The sequence below is a fragment of the Genypterus blacodes genome, unplaced genomic scaffold, assembly GCF_046128005.1.
Source record: "Genypterus blacodes isolate CSIRO-AG114 ecotype Tasmania unplaced genomic scaffold, CSIRO-AGI_Gbla_v1 ptg000215l_1, whole genome shotgun sequence".
NCBI lineage: Eukaryota > Metazoa > Chordata > Actinopteri > Ophidiiformes > Ophidiidae > Genypterus > Genypterus blacodes.
In genome coordinates this window covers 224,424-240,000 of record NW_027467014.1, presented here as the reverse complement: position 1 = coordinate 240,000, position 15,577 = coordinate 224,424, and the positions used below count along the sequence as shown (strand labels likewise).

The 15,577-nt window shown below is 43.3% G+C and overlaps 1 protein-coding gene and 1 non-coding gene across 2 annotated transcripts in view; one reads left to right on the top strand and one right to left on the bottom strand.

Annotated features, from left to right (window-relative positions):
• The window catches only part of jak1 (Janus kinase 1), a 23,874-nt gene extending 8,297 nt beyond the window's left edge, over window positions 1-15,577 (bottom strand). The window contains exons 1-16 of the mRNA XM_076170149.1: window positions 15,292-15,577; window positions 11,232-11,449; window positions 10,376-10,499; window positions 8,188-8,341; window positions 7,794-7,957; window positions 7,135-7,400; window positions 6,060-6,163; window positions 5,631-5,813; window positions 4,411-4,568; window positions 3,932-4,046; window positions 3,101-3,299; window positions 1,480-1,589; window positions 1,215-1,367; window positions 1,040-1,127; window positions 631-758; window positions 336-474 (exon numbers count right to left, since the gene is read on the bottom strand). Of these exons, the coding sequence (XP_076026264.1) occupies window positions 336-474; window positions 631-758; window positions 1,040-1,127; window positions 1,215-1,367; window positions 1,480-1,589; window positions 3,101-3,299; window positions 3,932-4,046; window positions 4,411-4,568; window positions 5,631-5,813; window positions 6,060-6,163; window positions 7,135-7,400; window positions 7,794-7,957; window positions 8,188-8,341; window positions 10,376-10,499; window positions 11,232-11,427 (2,281 nt within the window). The 5' untranslated portion in view covers window positions 11,428-11,449; window positions 15,292-15,577. The remainder of the gene's footprint in view (window positions 1-335; window positions 475-630; window positions 759-1,039; window positions 1,128-1,214; window positions 1,368-1,479; window positions 1,590-3,100; window positions 3,300-3,931; window positions 4,047-4,410; window positions 4,569-5,630; window positions 5,814-6,059; window positions 6,164-7,134; window positions 7,401-7,793; window positions 7,958-8,187; window positions 8,342-10,375; window positions 10,500-11,231; window positions 11,450-15,291) is intronic.
• trnar-ccg (transfer RNA arginine (anticodon CCG)) lies at window positions 12,642-12,714 on the top strand. Its single transcript has one exon. It is a non-coding gene; the product is annotated as a tRNA-Arg (tRNA).

The window sequence follows — 15,577 nt, the reverse complement described above, 5'->3', positions numbered from 1 at the left end:
GTGTGTGTCTGTGTGTGTGTGTTGTCCAAGTACATTTATAACTTCAGTTAGGGTTCGTTTTTAAGTTTCTCTTTTTGTTGCTTTCACTTTTTGCATTCAGACTTGTAAGTTGTTACCTTCACTTCCAGTTGACGAAAAGAGAAAGCAGAGACTCTCATGTCCTAACATACGTCTAACAAATTCCAAGACAGAACAAAGACGGAACTCCTGCTGTGTAAACTCAACGATCCATTCATATTTATACTTCCCTCTCCATTTTAGGGGCCGCAAATTAAAATGGAAAGTTCATCAAATCTAACTTATGTGACATAGTTTCTAAGAGCTTAGTTGCTCACCCTCTCTGGTGAGGACGGTGATAGGAATCCCCGGGTCGCTGAGCTTGATGAAGGGTCCCTCCTTGTCCTCGCCCATCCCGTCTCTGGCCAACAGGATGTTCTTAGCACACACAAAGCCGTGGACCAGCTTTTTGTCTTCCTACACACACACACAAACACACACACCAACAAAACAAGGCAATTAGTTTCCATCTAAACGTCTTATTTTGAAATAAGGACGACTTAATCGGCCTGTTACTGCACAGACGTGTATGTGTATATGTGTGTGTGTGTGTGTGTTTCATCTGCTCCTCACCAGGTAGCTGAGTGCTGAGGCCAGCTGCTTGGCCACTTGGAACTTCCACGGAGTGCTGAGTGGACTCTGCTGTCTCCTCATAAACTGGTCCAGTGGTCCCAGTTGGACAAACTCTTCCACCATGATATCTGTTCCACACACACATACACACACACATTACATTACATTCGGATCATTTGTAAGTAAGTCGCTTTCATCCAAAGCGACCTCCCCCCCTTCGCAGAGGGGGGCGCACTTGAGGGTTCGGTGCCTTGCTCAGGGGCACCTCGGCAGAGGCTCGAACCGGCGACCCTCCCGTTCCCAAGCGGAAGCACTACCCACTGAGCCACTGCCTCCCACACACCATCACAATGAGGCGATACACACCCCACACCCACAGCACATACAGAAGCTTTTAAAGGTCACTTACTCTCCTGGTGGCGGACACACACGCCATAGAGCAGCACGATGTGTTTGTGGGACACTTGTCTCATCATACTTGCTGTTTCAAAGAACGCCTACGGACAGAAAGACGAAGAAACGTCAAAGACAAACAAAACACAGGCGAGGGAGAGGAGCAGTGCAGGGGTCAGCGTGTGCCTCACCAGGGAGATGTCTCTGTGTCCAGAGCCCAGCACCTTCAGGACGACCTTGACCTCCTGGAAGGATGTGTTCCCCGCGTCCTCCACATCCTCACTCTTCACCCTCAGAATGCCTGAGTGGATGTTGGTTCTCGTTCCCAGGCCGAGGTGCTCTCCCTGGAATGCAGCAGAGTGAGAGGTCAAAGCTGTGCGTAATAGAAGTCTCACCTCCAGCATTTCTTTGATCAGTTACTCCTCCTGGTTAGACTGAATGGAGGCAGAGCTTTACCTCCTGGATCTCCTCCTTGAGGATGCGATGGAAGCTGAGCTGGCTCTCCTGCATGGGCGTCTGCAGCACTGGAGCTCTGTCTTTAGTCACCACCAGCAGGTTAGAAACCTCTGCAGCAACAAACACACACTTTAAGGCTCAAACCACAACATTTAGGGGGTTACTGTATGGCTTGCATATCAATTACATACTATTCACCATTTCCAAAGCAAACGCACATATAAAGACCTGCAGAGACTTGAAAGCTGTCTACTGTAGAAATGCATCTGTGCTGTGATCAGTTGCACGGCCCTGTTGCTGATAGCGCAGCTGGTCTGGTAAGTGTTCATTATCGCCGCACAGGGACAAACTTTGACAACCATAAAGGCTTAAGGAGCTCATTGTTCATCCGGAGCAAAGCGCTCTGCAGACAGCCACCGCACTGGATTCATTTCAGGCAGCAACAACATGCAGTGAACATTGCGACATTCCGACTCGGTTATCACTCGCGACTGCATCGTCTGTGGCAGCGCACGAGGCTCCTGCACATACACACATGCACACACACACACACTGCGACACAGCATAGGAGCAGAAGTGTTTACATGTGGTAAAACGAGCCTCCAACGATTACGTCAATGTGGCAATGATGTGAATAGATATACAGGTCAGGTTACCTACCACACCGATTCATTTTATATTTCTGTATGTACAGATCTGTGTGGGAGGTTTAAGTGAAAATGTGTGTTTTTGTGTCTTACGTGCCTGCGTGTGTGTGTGTGTGTGTGTGTGTGTGTGTGTGTGTGTGTGTGTGTGTGTGTGTGTGTGTGTGTGTGTGTGTGTGAGAACTATCGCTGTGAAAACCCACACATTGTGGTTTTTAAAAAAAAGCATCTGCACTCCATCAGCATCAACCAACATGTGAGTGCTCTGTATGCACACACTGCACACTTCCATAACATGCAGACACTGCAGCACACACTTACTGCATCGCAAATTATACTGTCTACTGGAAACTCAACAAAACCCTAATTGCTTCCCAAAGGTCTTGCAACACAAGCACACACACGCACACACACACACACACACACACACACACACACACACACACACACACACACACACACACACACACACACACACGTTTATTTTAGGTTGAAGGTTGTTAAAGGTAAAACATAATAATTCAAAAGGGTAAAATGCAGGCGCCGCCCTTTTCGGCCCCGCAAACCTCAACACGCATGAACTCATGACTCCACCTTTCACTGTGTGAAGAAGTAAACACAAGAGCTCTACTTTAGCTCCGGAAACCCACATTTACAACTCTCTCTTCCTCTCTGTCACCGTTTCACACAGACACACACACACAGGCACACACACACACACAAACACACATACACCTCCCTTAAACTCGGTCAGCGGGATTCAAACACACGCACGTACACATACAGTGCACTTCTTGCTGCTTCTTGCAAGCAAAACCTTACAAACATACAGTATGTAAACATAAATGCACTGCAGCCATTAATGTTTGAACATTGTTGTTATTTTTGTATCCATAGACTACTGGGTTGTATTTCCATGTGCTTCATTTGAATACTGTTGACTAGATCTGTGTGTGTGTCAGCTGAAGGGACTTTACCTCTGGGCTGCGGAGGACAGCAACGCAGCAGCTGGAAACAGAGGTTGTCGGTGCGAAGACTCTGTCCCTCCAAGTGCTCCAGAAGCTCCTTGAGGTTGGGCCGGAGCGTCTCGGTGCCGTACAGGCGGTACCCCTCGAAGGTCACCTCGATCTGGAAGTTCTTGTACTGACGAACGGGGCGCGACTCCTTCAGGTCCATCTGGATGCCGGGGAAGAGGCCAGGAGGGCAAGAGGAGATAAAGAGGAAGATAAGGAAGGAGTGTTTAATCATCTTTCCATCAAAAACAGCAACATTTTAGTTAAAAGAGGACATAAATGTATGCAAATATCAGACAAATATCCCTTTTATTAACAACAATATTAGATTTATTCAGATTTTCTCCAAAACCGTGAATATAGAACCCCAACAGTCAGTTTATGTGTGTGTGTGTGTGTGTGTGTGTGTGTGTGTGTGTGTGCCGTCACTGGTTGCAAATGATAAGCAGCACAACAAGTCTCTTCCAGTACATCAGAGGGAAGCTAGTCATTACTGTATACTTCAGGGCATTCCCACTCATGAGCGTGCGTTACTGTAAACACTTAACAGAACACTTCCTGGTATGTTGGTATGAGGAAAAAGGCCCACAGACAGCTAGAGCTCAGCTGAAACTAACCAGGATTTCCCCCCACCGAAACCTTTTTATAGCACTGTGAGCTTTACAAAAACAAAGCCCATCACGGGTTTGACTCCAACTTGACGAAACCCGATCTGTGTCAACGTTGTAATTCTCAGTACAAACACACATGTCGGCTGAAAGTGTCGCAACCGAACGTTGACCGATCCGAGCCTACCTCGGTGCAGACCACGGTGATGATGATGTAGTGGTAATCGGTGCAGCTCCAGCGCAGGACGTAGGCGCCCTCCTTGTTGCCTTCCTGCCGCAGCTTGTGAATGGCGTACTCGGTGCTGGCGAGAGGCGAAGGCAGTAAAGTCAGGGGCGTTAAAAGGTGGCACGGTTGTGTATTTAAAACTTAAAATACCAGCTTCAGATTTATGTAGCGATACGGCAAAAAGCAATAAAGCAGGACTTAAAATTCAATTAAATGAATTGAATCATAAAACACAGGTTGGTGATTAAGAGGAGGATCACTGCTTCATTTCCGGTTGCTATAATTAAATCTAGGGTATGGCTGAAGAACAGTAAAACTCTAAGGAACTGGAAGGAAGAAACAGTGTGGAAAATCAGAAGAGAGAATACGTTTGTACATCAGTGCGTCAGGAAGAGCAATAAAACACACACACACACACATAAATGTTTGTCAACACCAACCAGATGGGTCCATGGCAACCGTTGTGGATGTTATCCACAACTGAGGTGGGGGCCACATCCTTGCACAGGAAGTGATGTGCATCCACAGTCAGTCTGAAATATCCGTCCACCAGGGCCGCAAAGGACAGAGCCTCAGCCCTGGACGCCATGTTCAGCTCCTGGAGAGATCGAGACAGAGAAGACCAGGAGGTCAGGGGAGAAAATCACTTCTGATGTTTACAAAATTTGAAACGTGACATCACCCATTATGATCGATGATTTTTATGATTGATAACTTAAGACAAAGCAGCTCAGCTTCCACATGGCACTCATCCAAAAGCACATATTGGCGTTGGGCACATTAGCTGTGACAGCCAGATGCATTAGTGCAGGTTACTCAGCCCGTGATGCCAGGGCCTGATAAGGCAATTAGTGGGTTTTACAACTGAGTCCATTTATAATAGAAGGCTGTCAATTTGCTGAGTTGTTGGTAGTGGTAAAGTACACAAACTTTACAAGCCAGGACTGAGCAGTCACGCTAGGCATGACTCATGACTAATGGCATCGCTGACACCCTGTCCTGTAACGCCTCCAGGTATGCAACAACAGTTCAGTCGGTGAGGGCTTTATCCTGCACGGATGAGCTGTGACTCAAACAACACGTGTCATTCTGTTGTTGCGCGTAATTCTTGCGGTTTGAGAAAATTCCACACCAGCAGCAAAGCAAGTCCAGTAAGGATTGGTTCAGCAAAGAAAACAAAAAAGTATCAAACTCTGAGCCTTTACTTCAGAACAACACAACTATGCTAAAGATTTCAGAGGATTGAAGATCTAATTTCCTCAGTCCTACATCCTCAGTAAGCCACAAATACATTTGCTATATTATCTATAATTCAGTTGACAGTATCTGACTTGGCAAACAATAAACACCATTAGTATCTACTTCTAACAGCTTGGTTTGTTTGGCTTGAATTTGAAATTTGAGCGACACACCCTGGATAATCATCATAACGTGCAAAGCAAGCAAACGTTCACCAGCATTGAGATCATCACTAATCAGCAATTCATTCACAGAGCCGTATGATCCCACGGGACTATGACAACTGATAAGAATACACTCGTGCTAATCGACACTCCCTGTGATCATTATAGCTGGGAATATAAAAACAAATTCAGGTCAAAGTCTGGTTACGTGGCAGCTACCGCATCGAGCCGCTCTTTGCTCTGAATGTTTCCCTCACCAGTTTCTTGTTGTCCTGTCGATAAATGGTAACCGTTGTCTCTTTAATGACGGTGTGTGTGATCTCGTGGAAGTCGCAGAACATCACCCAGCCCTCGTCCGCCTCTTTCTTCCTGCCGTTTTTCTGCTTTCCGTCCTGCTTGTTCTTCTTAGACTTGCCCTTCTCTTTGGACATCACAGACATCTATTTAGAAAGTGTAGAACGCAGACATATGCTAGGTTCATATTTGTACTGTAGAGAAAACATGGGAGGAGGTGTAGATGTCAGATTAATGCTTAAAATGAGCCAAGAAGTGCCCTTGTCCTCTTTGCTTTGTCACATTTGTCTTTTCGTTATAACATTTAATCCAAAACTGATCAGAATGCCAGGCCAGCCCTTCAAAGCTTCACATCTCACAATCTGATCACTCTCTCATGCCGTCACACTCACCGTGGCAGGTTTCTTCCTCCAGGAGATTCCGGTGGTGCCGCTCACCAGGACCTGCACGTTGTGGCTGGTTTCCGTGTTCTGACTCTGGCTGTGGTTGCTGTATCCTGAGCAAAAGGCAACAAATGGCATCACGTCACAGTGTTTCAGGAATTACACACAAAGCCATAATCCCTCCACGATTCTATGATCTATAATTCTATGACATATTATAGATCATCATTTTATTAACCCAGTTTATCCAAGAAGCCAACCAAGATGCTAAATGGTTTAATATTTCACGTCAACAACTTTGTTCCTTTCGCTTTTGCTTTAAACCATCAGCACACGCACAGAGCGGTAAATGCATTTGGATGTCAACAAACATGTCACACCACAGGTACACTGTGCATGTAAACACACCACCAAGTAGAACCACTGCTTTAACTATTTACAGCCTAAAATATTAAAGTAGGACTAACTGTAAGTGTGGCTTTGCAGTAGAGCAGCTCTGTCTCAATCTTTTCAATCTCAGGTATAGAAATATAATAACATACCCATGCTAAATGTTTGTTATTTGTTCATAGATTCCAAGTTCAGCTCTCATTAAGATTTTGGAAACAGACACATAATTTTACATTTAGCTAACAAATCAGCTTCTCCAAATCAATACTTTGGCTCCATTTGATTGGAAAATTATTGCATATTACAAAATGCAATTATTATCGGAGGTATCCCATGTAATCACTTAGTGTAGCGTCAGAAATTAAGAAATTAAACAGTTTAACACCTTGCAGAAAAAAAGCCCCTGGGTTCAAATCCATCTGTGCAAAATACTAGATATCAAGATTAGAGATAATAACACATTCTACAAACACTTTCATACTCATTCATATCTTGACCACCATTTTAACATCCCAAACAACAGAAACAACTTTACACTCCAGCTCGAGGGCGTCGTGTTACTACTTGAGTAGCAGATGTTCTTATCGCAATCTGCCTGATATCCAAACAAAGACCCACGCTGCGGGCAGAAACCTGGCCTAGTTTCTAAGACCTTTAAACCATAGACGGCGCCTCATCTCTCCTGAATTCTTACCATTGTAACCGTTGCAAACCTCTCCTTCCTGTGTTACGCTGAGCGAGATGGCCTCCAGCAGCTCACTGCCCAGGCCGCTGGTTAGACCTTCCAACGTGGCCAAGTATTTGATCTTCAGGTCGTACAGTTTGATGTTGCTCTCCATGACCGTGCGGCGGTTGAATTCGTTGAGGAATTTCTTGAAGACGTTGTTGATGCGGATGCGTGTCAGGATGTTGCGCTGCTTTATGTTGCGGTTCAGCGACTCTGGGATGAACCGTTTGTAGCTTGTGGGATTAAGGGTGGGAGAGAGACAGATAAGTATTGTTTTTGTTACTGTGCTTTGTTTTTGTAGCATGCAATTATGTCTTGTCTGTCAACGGCCTATGAAGAAGAGAAGGCAAACACCACCTGGCCCCGGGTAAGTCTGATAAAAGTTAGAAATCACACAAGCTAAAAGCAGTTTGATGCCAACATGTGAGCATAATTTTTCCACCACGGTGACAGTCTTTGTTTGAGTCTCTCTTTGGATACGCAAATGTGTGTTTGTATTGGCTGGTGTCGCGTGTAAACATGAATTTACTGGAGTAAAGATAAGGACAGAGAATAGAGTAGAAAACAGACTACAAAGACAGTGGAAATGTGTGCACGTGTGTGTGTGTGTGTGTGTGATTCATTACCTCATTTCGTGGGAGGCAGTGGTCAGAGGTTTGCCCGTGCTCATGGCATTGTACGTGATGGCGAGCACGGCCATGCCCAAACATTCGTTCTCTATCTCGTGTTGCTCTGCCTCAGTCTGGGGCGTCCTCAGTGGGGCAATACCCTTGTGGAAGTCATGCTGGCCCTGAGACAAACACAAAGACACCCCCACACACACACATATTTATACAGTAGAAAAAGCTGATCACGTCAGACACACATTTGAGCTTTTTCTGGCATAAACAGTGTGAATCTCTCCAGGGAAAAAGAAAGGAGGACACAGAACTTTAACAATTACAATTTCAAAAAAAAAAAGATGAGTAAGTTCTTCGTTAATCTGTCTAATAAATGCAAACCTGGCGCGCCAATACACACCTGTGCGAACAAGTACTCAAGGGAGGCAGCGTCTAGGAGAGGCGTTCCCTCTGGTGTTTTCTGAGGGCTGAGACCTCCTCTGAGTTTGCTGATGCAGTGCCTCCACACTGGAGACTCTCCCTCTGTGGTGCCGTGCCAGTTTTTAAAGTAAAATCTGACAGGAAGAGGAAACAGCGGGCATGTTAATGGAAACGATAGACGGTGTTGATGGTGTGCAGAGTACAAAAGGAGACAGAGAGAGTTGGACTCTTGACAAAAAAGGGAAGATAAATGTTGAAAAACCTGCAACTGGGACAAACAAATACACATCTAATGTTTTCTTTGGACTATTGAGGAGGCTTCAATCTCTGATACACGATGATGAGGGGGGATTTACACCACTTAGCTTCTGGAAACTTTCATTATTTCTGAATGCATTGATTTAACCGTCGTTTGACTGGAAACTCGTTTTCCAGTCAACAATACGACAAAAAATGATTCTGCGTCCAAGTAGAAGACATTTGAGTTGGGAATCTAAACTCAACATGAACGTGCCTCGGTATGTCTCTGCATGCGTGTGTGTGTGCGTGTACATGTATGGTGTGTGTGCGTGTAAAGCGTGCAAAGACAATGGAACAGGAAGTGCTTTATTGCCTTGTGTACTTTCTCCAGAGAATAAAGAGGAAAATGACTTTATGACAAAAAACTGTTGTCTCCACTGTGTCTCATAATCTTGCCCTCCTTCTCTCTTCATGCAAAAAAGAAATCCCCTCGTAATATGTCATTTTGTTCCCTTGTAATTTTTGACCTCCATCCTGTTTTCTGTGAAACAAAATGTTCGACTGGCCCGTGCCTTTCAGAGGAAATGGTATATCTGCTCAGAGGTATGTTTACTGCACCGCTGCATACACGTCAAAATGTCGTTAGTACAGTTAATACTGTACACAGTGGGCTTACGCATTCATAAGCCTAGAGTTTTCTGTACTATGGCATTTGTATATTCTTCATTTCCTTTGTTAAGTGACTCAGGAGGTGTGTGTGCATCCTTCATTACTACACAACAGGAATGTGACAGCAGGAAAAGGAAAAAACTTTCCTAGTAAGGCCTCTCTCAGCTACAGAGGTTCAGTGATTTAAATGATGGCAGAACAAACATTTGCAGGAAGTTATCCCAGGTAGACATTAAGAAGGGATGTTATGTAATAAGTGAGTCAGGACAGGACGTGTGTGTGTGACGCTTGGGTGGAAATTATTATCAGTTGGGCTAAAGGTTGGTCTGTGTTTTGCATTGTTTCGATCACGTCGCTCTTTTGGAGGTGAACCTTTCCTTTAGCTTAAAGAGAGTTGTTCTTATTCTACTTCACTTACACTTTCTTCTGTGTTTTCATTTATTTCCTTCCTGGCCACTAAAGCTTAAGTGTATAACAGAAATTGAGGGTAAAAATATAGAAATCTGAGCCAAATTTCTACAAACCACTATATTTTTTTAAGGGAAAATAAAACTATTTTCAAAAACAAGTTGTGAAATTTGTGACAAAAACACTACCTAAACCTGACTGTTGACTCATTACTGATCCAACGCTTTAATTCAATCTTGACTACGCAGCAACTACATGGCAAACTCAATGTTTACATTTTTTTCAACCGATCCTGGCGACCATTAAACCCTGTGTGTGTGTGTGTGTGTGTGTGTGTGTGTGTGTGTGTGTGTGTGTGTGTGTGTGTGTGTGTGTTTGTGTTTTGAGTATTTGTTTGTGCTCCAGTGTGTGTGTGTATCAAAGTCATGACCACAACACCCTGTTTGATGGTAGATTGCTACACCGCTAGACGATGCACTACACAATGCAAAGCAGGCTGCAGCACCAAAACACAATTAGGCTCGCTCTCTCTGTCTCTCTCTCACACAGACACACACACACACACACACACACACACACACACACACACACACACACACACACACGCCTCTTTGTCTCTTAGCACATTCGCCTTTCTCTCTCGCTATTATCAGAGCAGAGTGCAGAGAAAGGGGAAGTAAGAGCGATATGACAGTAATGCTGTTTTCCCTCTTTGCATGAAATGCTACCTTCCAAATTAATTCTGGAGAGAGTTCAGTCTATTCTTTAAAAAAATTGTGGGAGTTCCGGTGAACACTTTCTCTCCATCATCCCCGTCACCATCTTCACTCTGACGGTGAAGCTGTTCTCACCTCATGCGAAAGTGCAGCTTGACGCTGGTGTCGTCTGTGATGTTGAACTTATGGTTGGGGGGGTACCACACGCCCGTCGTCTCATTGTACAGAGCAAACAGGTTATGGCACAAGGGAGAGATGGCTGAGGAGGGAAGAGGAGAGCGGAGGAAACTGATCAATCACAGAGCAGTCTTATCTTCAGCTGCAGAGCAAAACTATTCTGTTTATCAAACCACGTAAACAAAAACAGGATGTTATCATAGTCGTCTGACTCGCTTACACCATCAATGTTTTTACACTGAAGAATCTTAAAGGGAACTAACGTTAAGAAACTAGCAATTTTGTCATTCGGAGTGACTGGAGAGAAATTCTGAGGTAAGGCTCAGTGAGACGTGGCGTCATCGTCGCATCCTCTGCTGCAACATACGGGTATTGTTGTAATGATTGCTACACTTCAGATTGCTTTTATCACACATTAGCGTTTCAAACTGGAACTGGAAAATTAGGCGCCTTGATTTATTGACACAACAACAACACAATGGGCTATGAGTTCTGATGACTAATTTCTCTGTCATATTCTGCATGACCGTGCTAGGGTTGAACGGAGGCAGTCAGCAGAGATGTGTGACGCTGCAGAGGACAGAAGTGTTGGATTACAGTTTTAAAACCTACATTTCTACAGATAAGACTATGAGGAACAGGGCAATTGTCAAGTACATTGCTAATGAATATGTGTGGTAGTTTAGAATGCAGGGTAAAATGAGGTCAATACAGGAGTTGCAATGAAACTGAAGTTGAATAATACATGTTTGTACTTGACCGACCATGTGAGCGGTGCAGTGTGTGAGCAGAGTTCAACATGTCAAAGACTCACAGCTTTTTTTGGCAGCCTCCACACAGAGCTCCTCAGCAGTGTAGCAATCTTTGAAGTACTCTAGCTGGTGCATGTCGTGGAGGTAAAAGTGTATCTCCAGGCCTCTCAGGGAGGAGGCGGTAGTGGAGGAGGACAGCGGGGCTCTCTTGCTGGACCTCCTCATCTTCCCGCAGAGTTGCCTGCTCAGCTCCATCATCCGCAGAGTTGTCAATCCGACACTGAACGAAGCGGAAGAGAGAGAGAGAACAAGGGAAGTAGGGATGTTGCATTATCCTTTTGCTTTGACCTGATGTGTCACGTGACCTGTCTGCAAGCAAATCTTAGCACGACACGCACGTCTGAAGAAGACCTCGGGTGTGATGATGATGCTGATGTGTCTGCGTTACAGTGAACAGCAGTACGATGTCAGACGCAGCAGCCTGATGACTCATATCATCACCGTGCACTGCCTCAGAATGCAGCGGTGACTTCACTGAGCCCACATATTCCCAGAGAAATGACGTCAGCTTCATTACCGAGACATAAAAGAGCTTGCGAGAGGTTTGGCCTACACTGTCGGCTGAGAGGAAGCCTTTCATACTTCAGATCGGAGAGAGAGTCCTTCACATCCATCAGTGCACCGACAGAGACATAAAGCCACTGGATAAACAGCGGTGCCATTGTGAGGAAACATTTTCATTCTAAACTGTAACTTTATGTAAACATTCACCACCTTAAGTCCATTTAACAGTTGTGTTTGAAAAAAGAGGAAAAATGGCTTTGATACCTTAAATTACCCACGTTTTCTATTTAATGTTCAGAAAAACAAAAGTACTCAGTTGAAGTAAAAAGGTGCAAACCGGAACGTTCAAGTAAGCAGAAATGTTCCGTGTTAGAATGCAGAAACCAGAGGAGGAGCTCTCATACTAACAGGTCTATATGATTCATATCTACGTCTTTTTCTCTGAGATTATACCCACAGAAGGATCGCTCCATATCAATATTAACACCCAGATAATGACTTCATGTAAAAATCAATATGTGCAATAGAATCCTCCCCTGTTGGCAATGAGAACTTAATAAATGTGTAATCTGAATAAAAACCTGCCTGGAATATATGTGGGGTATTCTGGGGTTTTAACACATTTTAATGAACACAAAGGTTAATAAAACACAACTGGCCTATATGATTTAGAGACACCTCATTAAAGATCATATTAATTTGGCAGTAACCTAAAGTGGGAGGCCTTAACCTACAGTTTAAATGTTCTTCCCGCTTATCATTGTGCTTTTTTTATTTGTCACATCTGTTAACCTCCCACTAACTTGTCTCTTAAAAGGTCATTTGATTTTAGGACTGCCAAGAAATGAGTAGAGCAGAGTATTTCCAGCTACTTTCTAGTGATCACAACTCCCCCCCACCAATACAGAGGTCCAGTGGCCTAATGGATAAGGCATCAGCCTCCGAAGCTGGGGATTGTGGGTTCAAGTCCCACCTGGATCGCAGGTTAACCCTTGCCAACACTTTTCCCAATCCACAAAATAAGCCTTTCAATTTCAGTGGGAACATTGCATCACAATTGAGAGGCGGGGCCATAATTGGAGGACTGTTTGGCTCGCTCCATTGTGTGTCCCACTAGTTGATCCCAAACAATTAACATTCCAATAGACGGCTTCAACTACCCAACCAACAATGCCAGGTGCTAATCTGACCGCAACTACAGATTAATTCAGATGAGGCACCACATTAGCAGGTCTAACACTTAGGAGCACAAAGGCCACTCACCTCAATGTAAACCTCAATTGTTGTTAGTCCAGGATGGCATTACTTGTTTATTCAGGGGGATTCTGAACCAGGGTTTAGTCTTATATAATGTGTAACTGTTCAAAATTTGCATAACAGTGAAAGGCAGGTTTTGCGTAAGGCCATGTCTGTCTGTCATGCTCCTAAACTTGTGGTGTGTGTAATTTAACGCTGTGTTTAATAAACTGAATGATTTATCCGTCACTGATCTTTGAGCTGTTCTGACGGAATTTATTATGGAAAATGCCTATTTGCATTTAGAACTATTACTGTTTGGGTTTTTTTTCAAATAATTTCCACCAGTGCTTTTTGCCGCAACATGACCGAGTGAATAAAGCGTTTGAATTCAAAGTGCTCTGCAAAACAACTTGTTCAAGCTGCATTTCAGGCTGTGCAACATAAAGACGAGCCCACAGTTTGTGCTCTTCTTCACCTATTGTGCAATCCTCGGTGCGGGGAAAGGCCCTGAGAGAGGGCGCTTCATGCCTCATGCTTCATGCTTCATGCCTCATGCTTCGTGTGTCATTTTTCCCACAGCAAACAAAGAGAATACTGTTTAACGCCTGATGTCTCAAACATATGAAATAGCTTTAAGTCATAACTACGCATCTCTAACATTCAGATGACGTGATATCAAATAGAAGACAGAGTGTTCGTACAGCACGGATTCTATTTAGCGACAACGTAACCAAGTGATTGCTCTGTTTCTGTGACAAAGTCCTTGAAGCAGGAAGAAGCAGTTGGGGAAATAACATCTGCAGCATAACACGAGCTACTGCTACTATATATACACTTTATTGTAATTCACGTTGTTAATAGGCTACATTAAAGCTCTGCCACTCACCATCCACTACACTTAAGTAAAGGCAAAATATGATGCACCTTTTATATTGTTTTAACTACATAAAACACTTGCAGGTTTGTGCTCAGCTTGTTCATACATGCATCTGAACATCCGAGCCAAGCAGCAGTTCCTCACGCTCTCATTTGTTATGACAACAATTGAACAAAGCACATTTAGACCAAGGTTGAATAAGATAAGTAGCTGCTGAAACATACTACATTCATCTTATTATAGTGTGTTAGATAAGAATGAAATATTCACAGCCAATTTAACCGACATATTAGGGGGAAATTATTTAAAAAAAAATGTTTTACCTTTAGACTGTAACCTTTTATCTTAAAATCCTTTTTAGAACAAATTCTCATTTTTGGAAAATCTGTTAGACGGTTCATTACTTATTATTATTATTATTACTTGTATTGTCAATAGAAATGCATAATTGTAATAAACATTCTGAAAATTATTTACTGTATAAAAATAATAATTCCTTTGTGTCATTTAATATTATATTACACACATCTTTAAAAATGTAACAATATAGTCGCTTAGGGTTACTATTGCAATCGTTCATGATCAGGCTTAACTGTCTTAATAACTGGGTGAAGTTGGACCCTTCTTATTCTTGTTATTTATCAAGGTTATAAAGTTGTAAAGCTGTAAGATTGTTTTGAAAGTCTGACTTCATATTTAGTATATATATTAGGGTTTGTCTGGCCAGTGTACAAATATTTACAGGTGATTAAAAAGATAGATATCTAGCAAGATGATGTTTACATGAAAATAAATACATAAAACAAAATCAAAACCCAATTCAGCATAAAGCAAAACTGAAGATTATAATCACTTAATAAGTAATCCCTGATTATGTAGGTAATTATGTATATACATTGATAAATATTGAAATATAAAGACTAAGTTCCACTTGCAGAAAAGGCTCAAATGTAAACCTAAGAGGGAGGGAACAAAGCTGAGAAGATATTTAAAATAATGATCCTTTTTGTTGACTTGTCTTCACTTCTACGTCTCACACGTCTCTACGTCTAACAGCAAACAGTGTTGATGAAGAGGAGTCCAACTGTTTTCAGCAGTGTAGGTCAGCGTTGATGATGAATCTGATTGCTTCATATTATTAAGTCTTCCTGACACTTTGTCCTCGGCCTTGATGTTGCTACTGTACACGTACACAACCCAGACCGTCCTGTCAGAGTACACACACACACACACTGAGCTGTGTTCCACTGTGCTGAGATTGGCAGACATTACTACTAGCTTGCTAGCCAGTTGGATGACCAAAGCTGGACAAAGCTGAATCTCTAAGAAAACAACCGTGGGTGACAACGACTGAGACTGATCGTATACATCGGTGCGTTTAATTTTCCAGGCGAGGATTAAAACATCATTAGCGAATCCTTTATAACGGGGTATTTACTCACCTAGCAAAAGCTTAGCCAGACAGCTGGCAAGTTACTTCCGTTTCGTTTAGTTCATTAGCCCCAAGTCCCAAGACGGAACTCCTCTTCAACGGGAAATAAAGTGGGTTTGTCCGGTACTTGACGACAAAACGCCTCAGGAAGATATCCGGTATCCCAATAGTGAACGACCTTTCGTAAATTCCAACGAAATTGTGGATACCGGGGTAGTTTACGCGGAAACGCACTTGTCTGGTCTGGTAGCTAAGCTTCCTGACAAGTTACGTCCCTATTCCCGAAAACAGCGCAA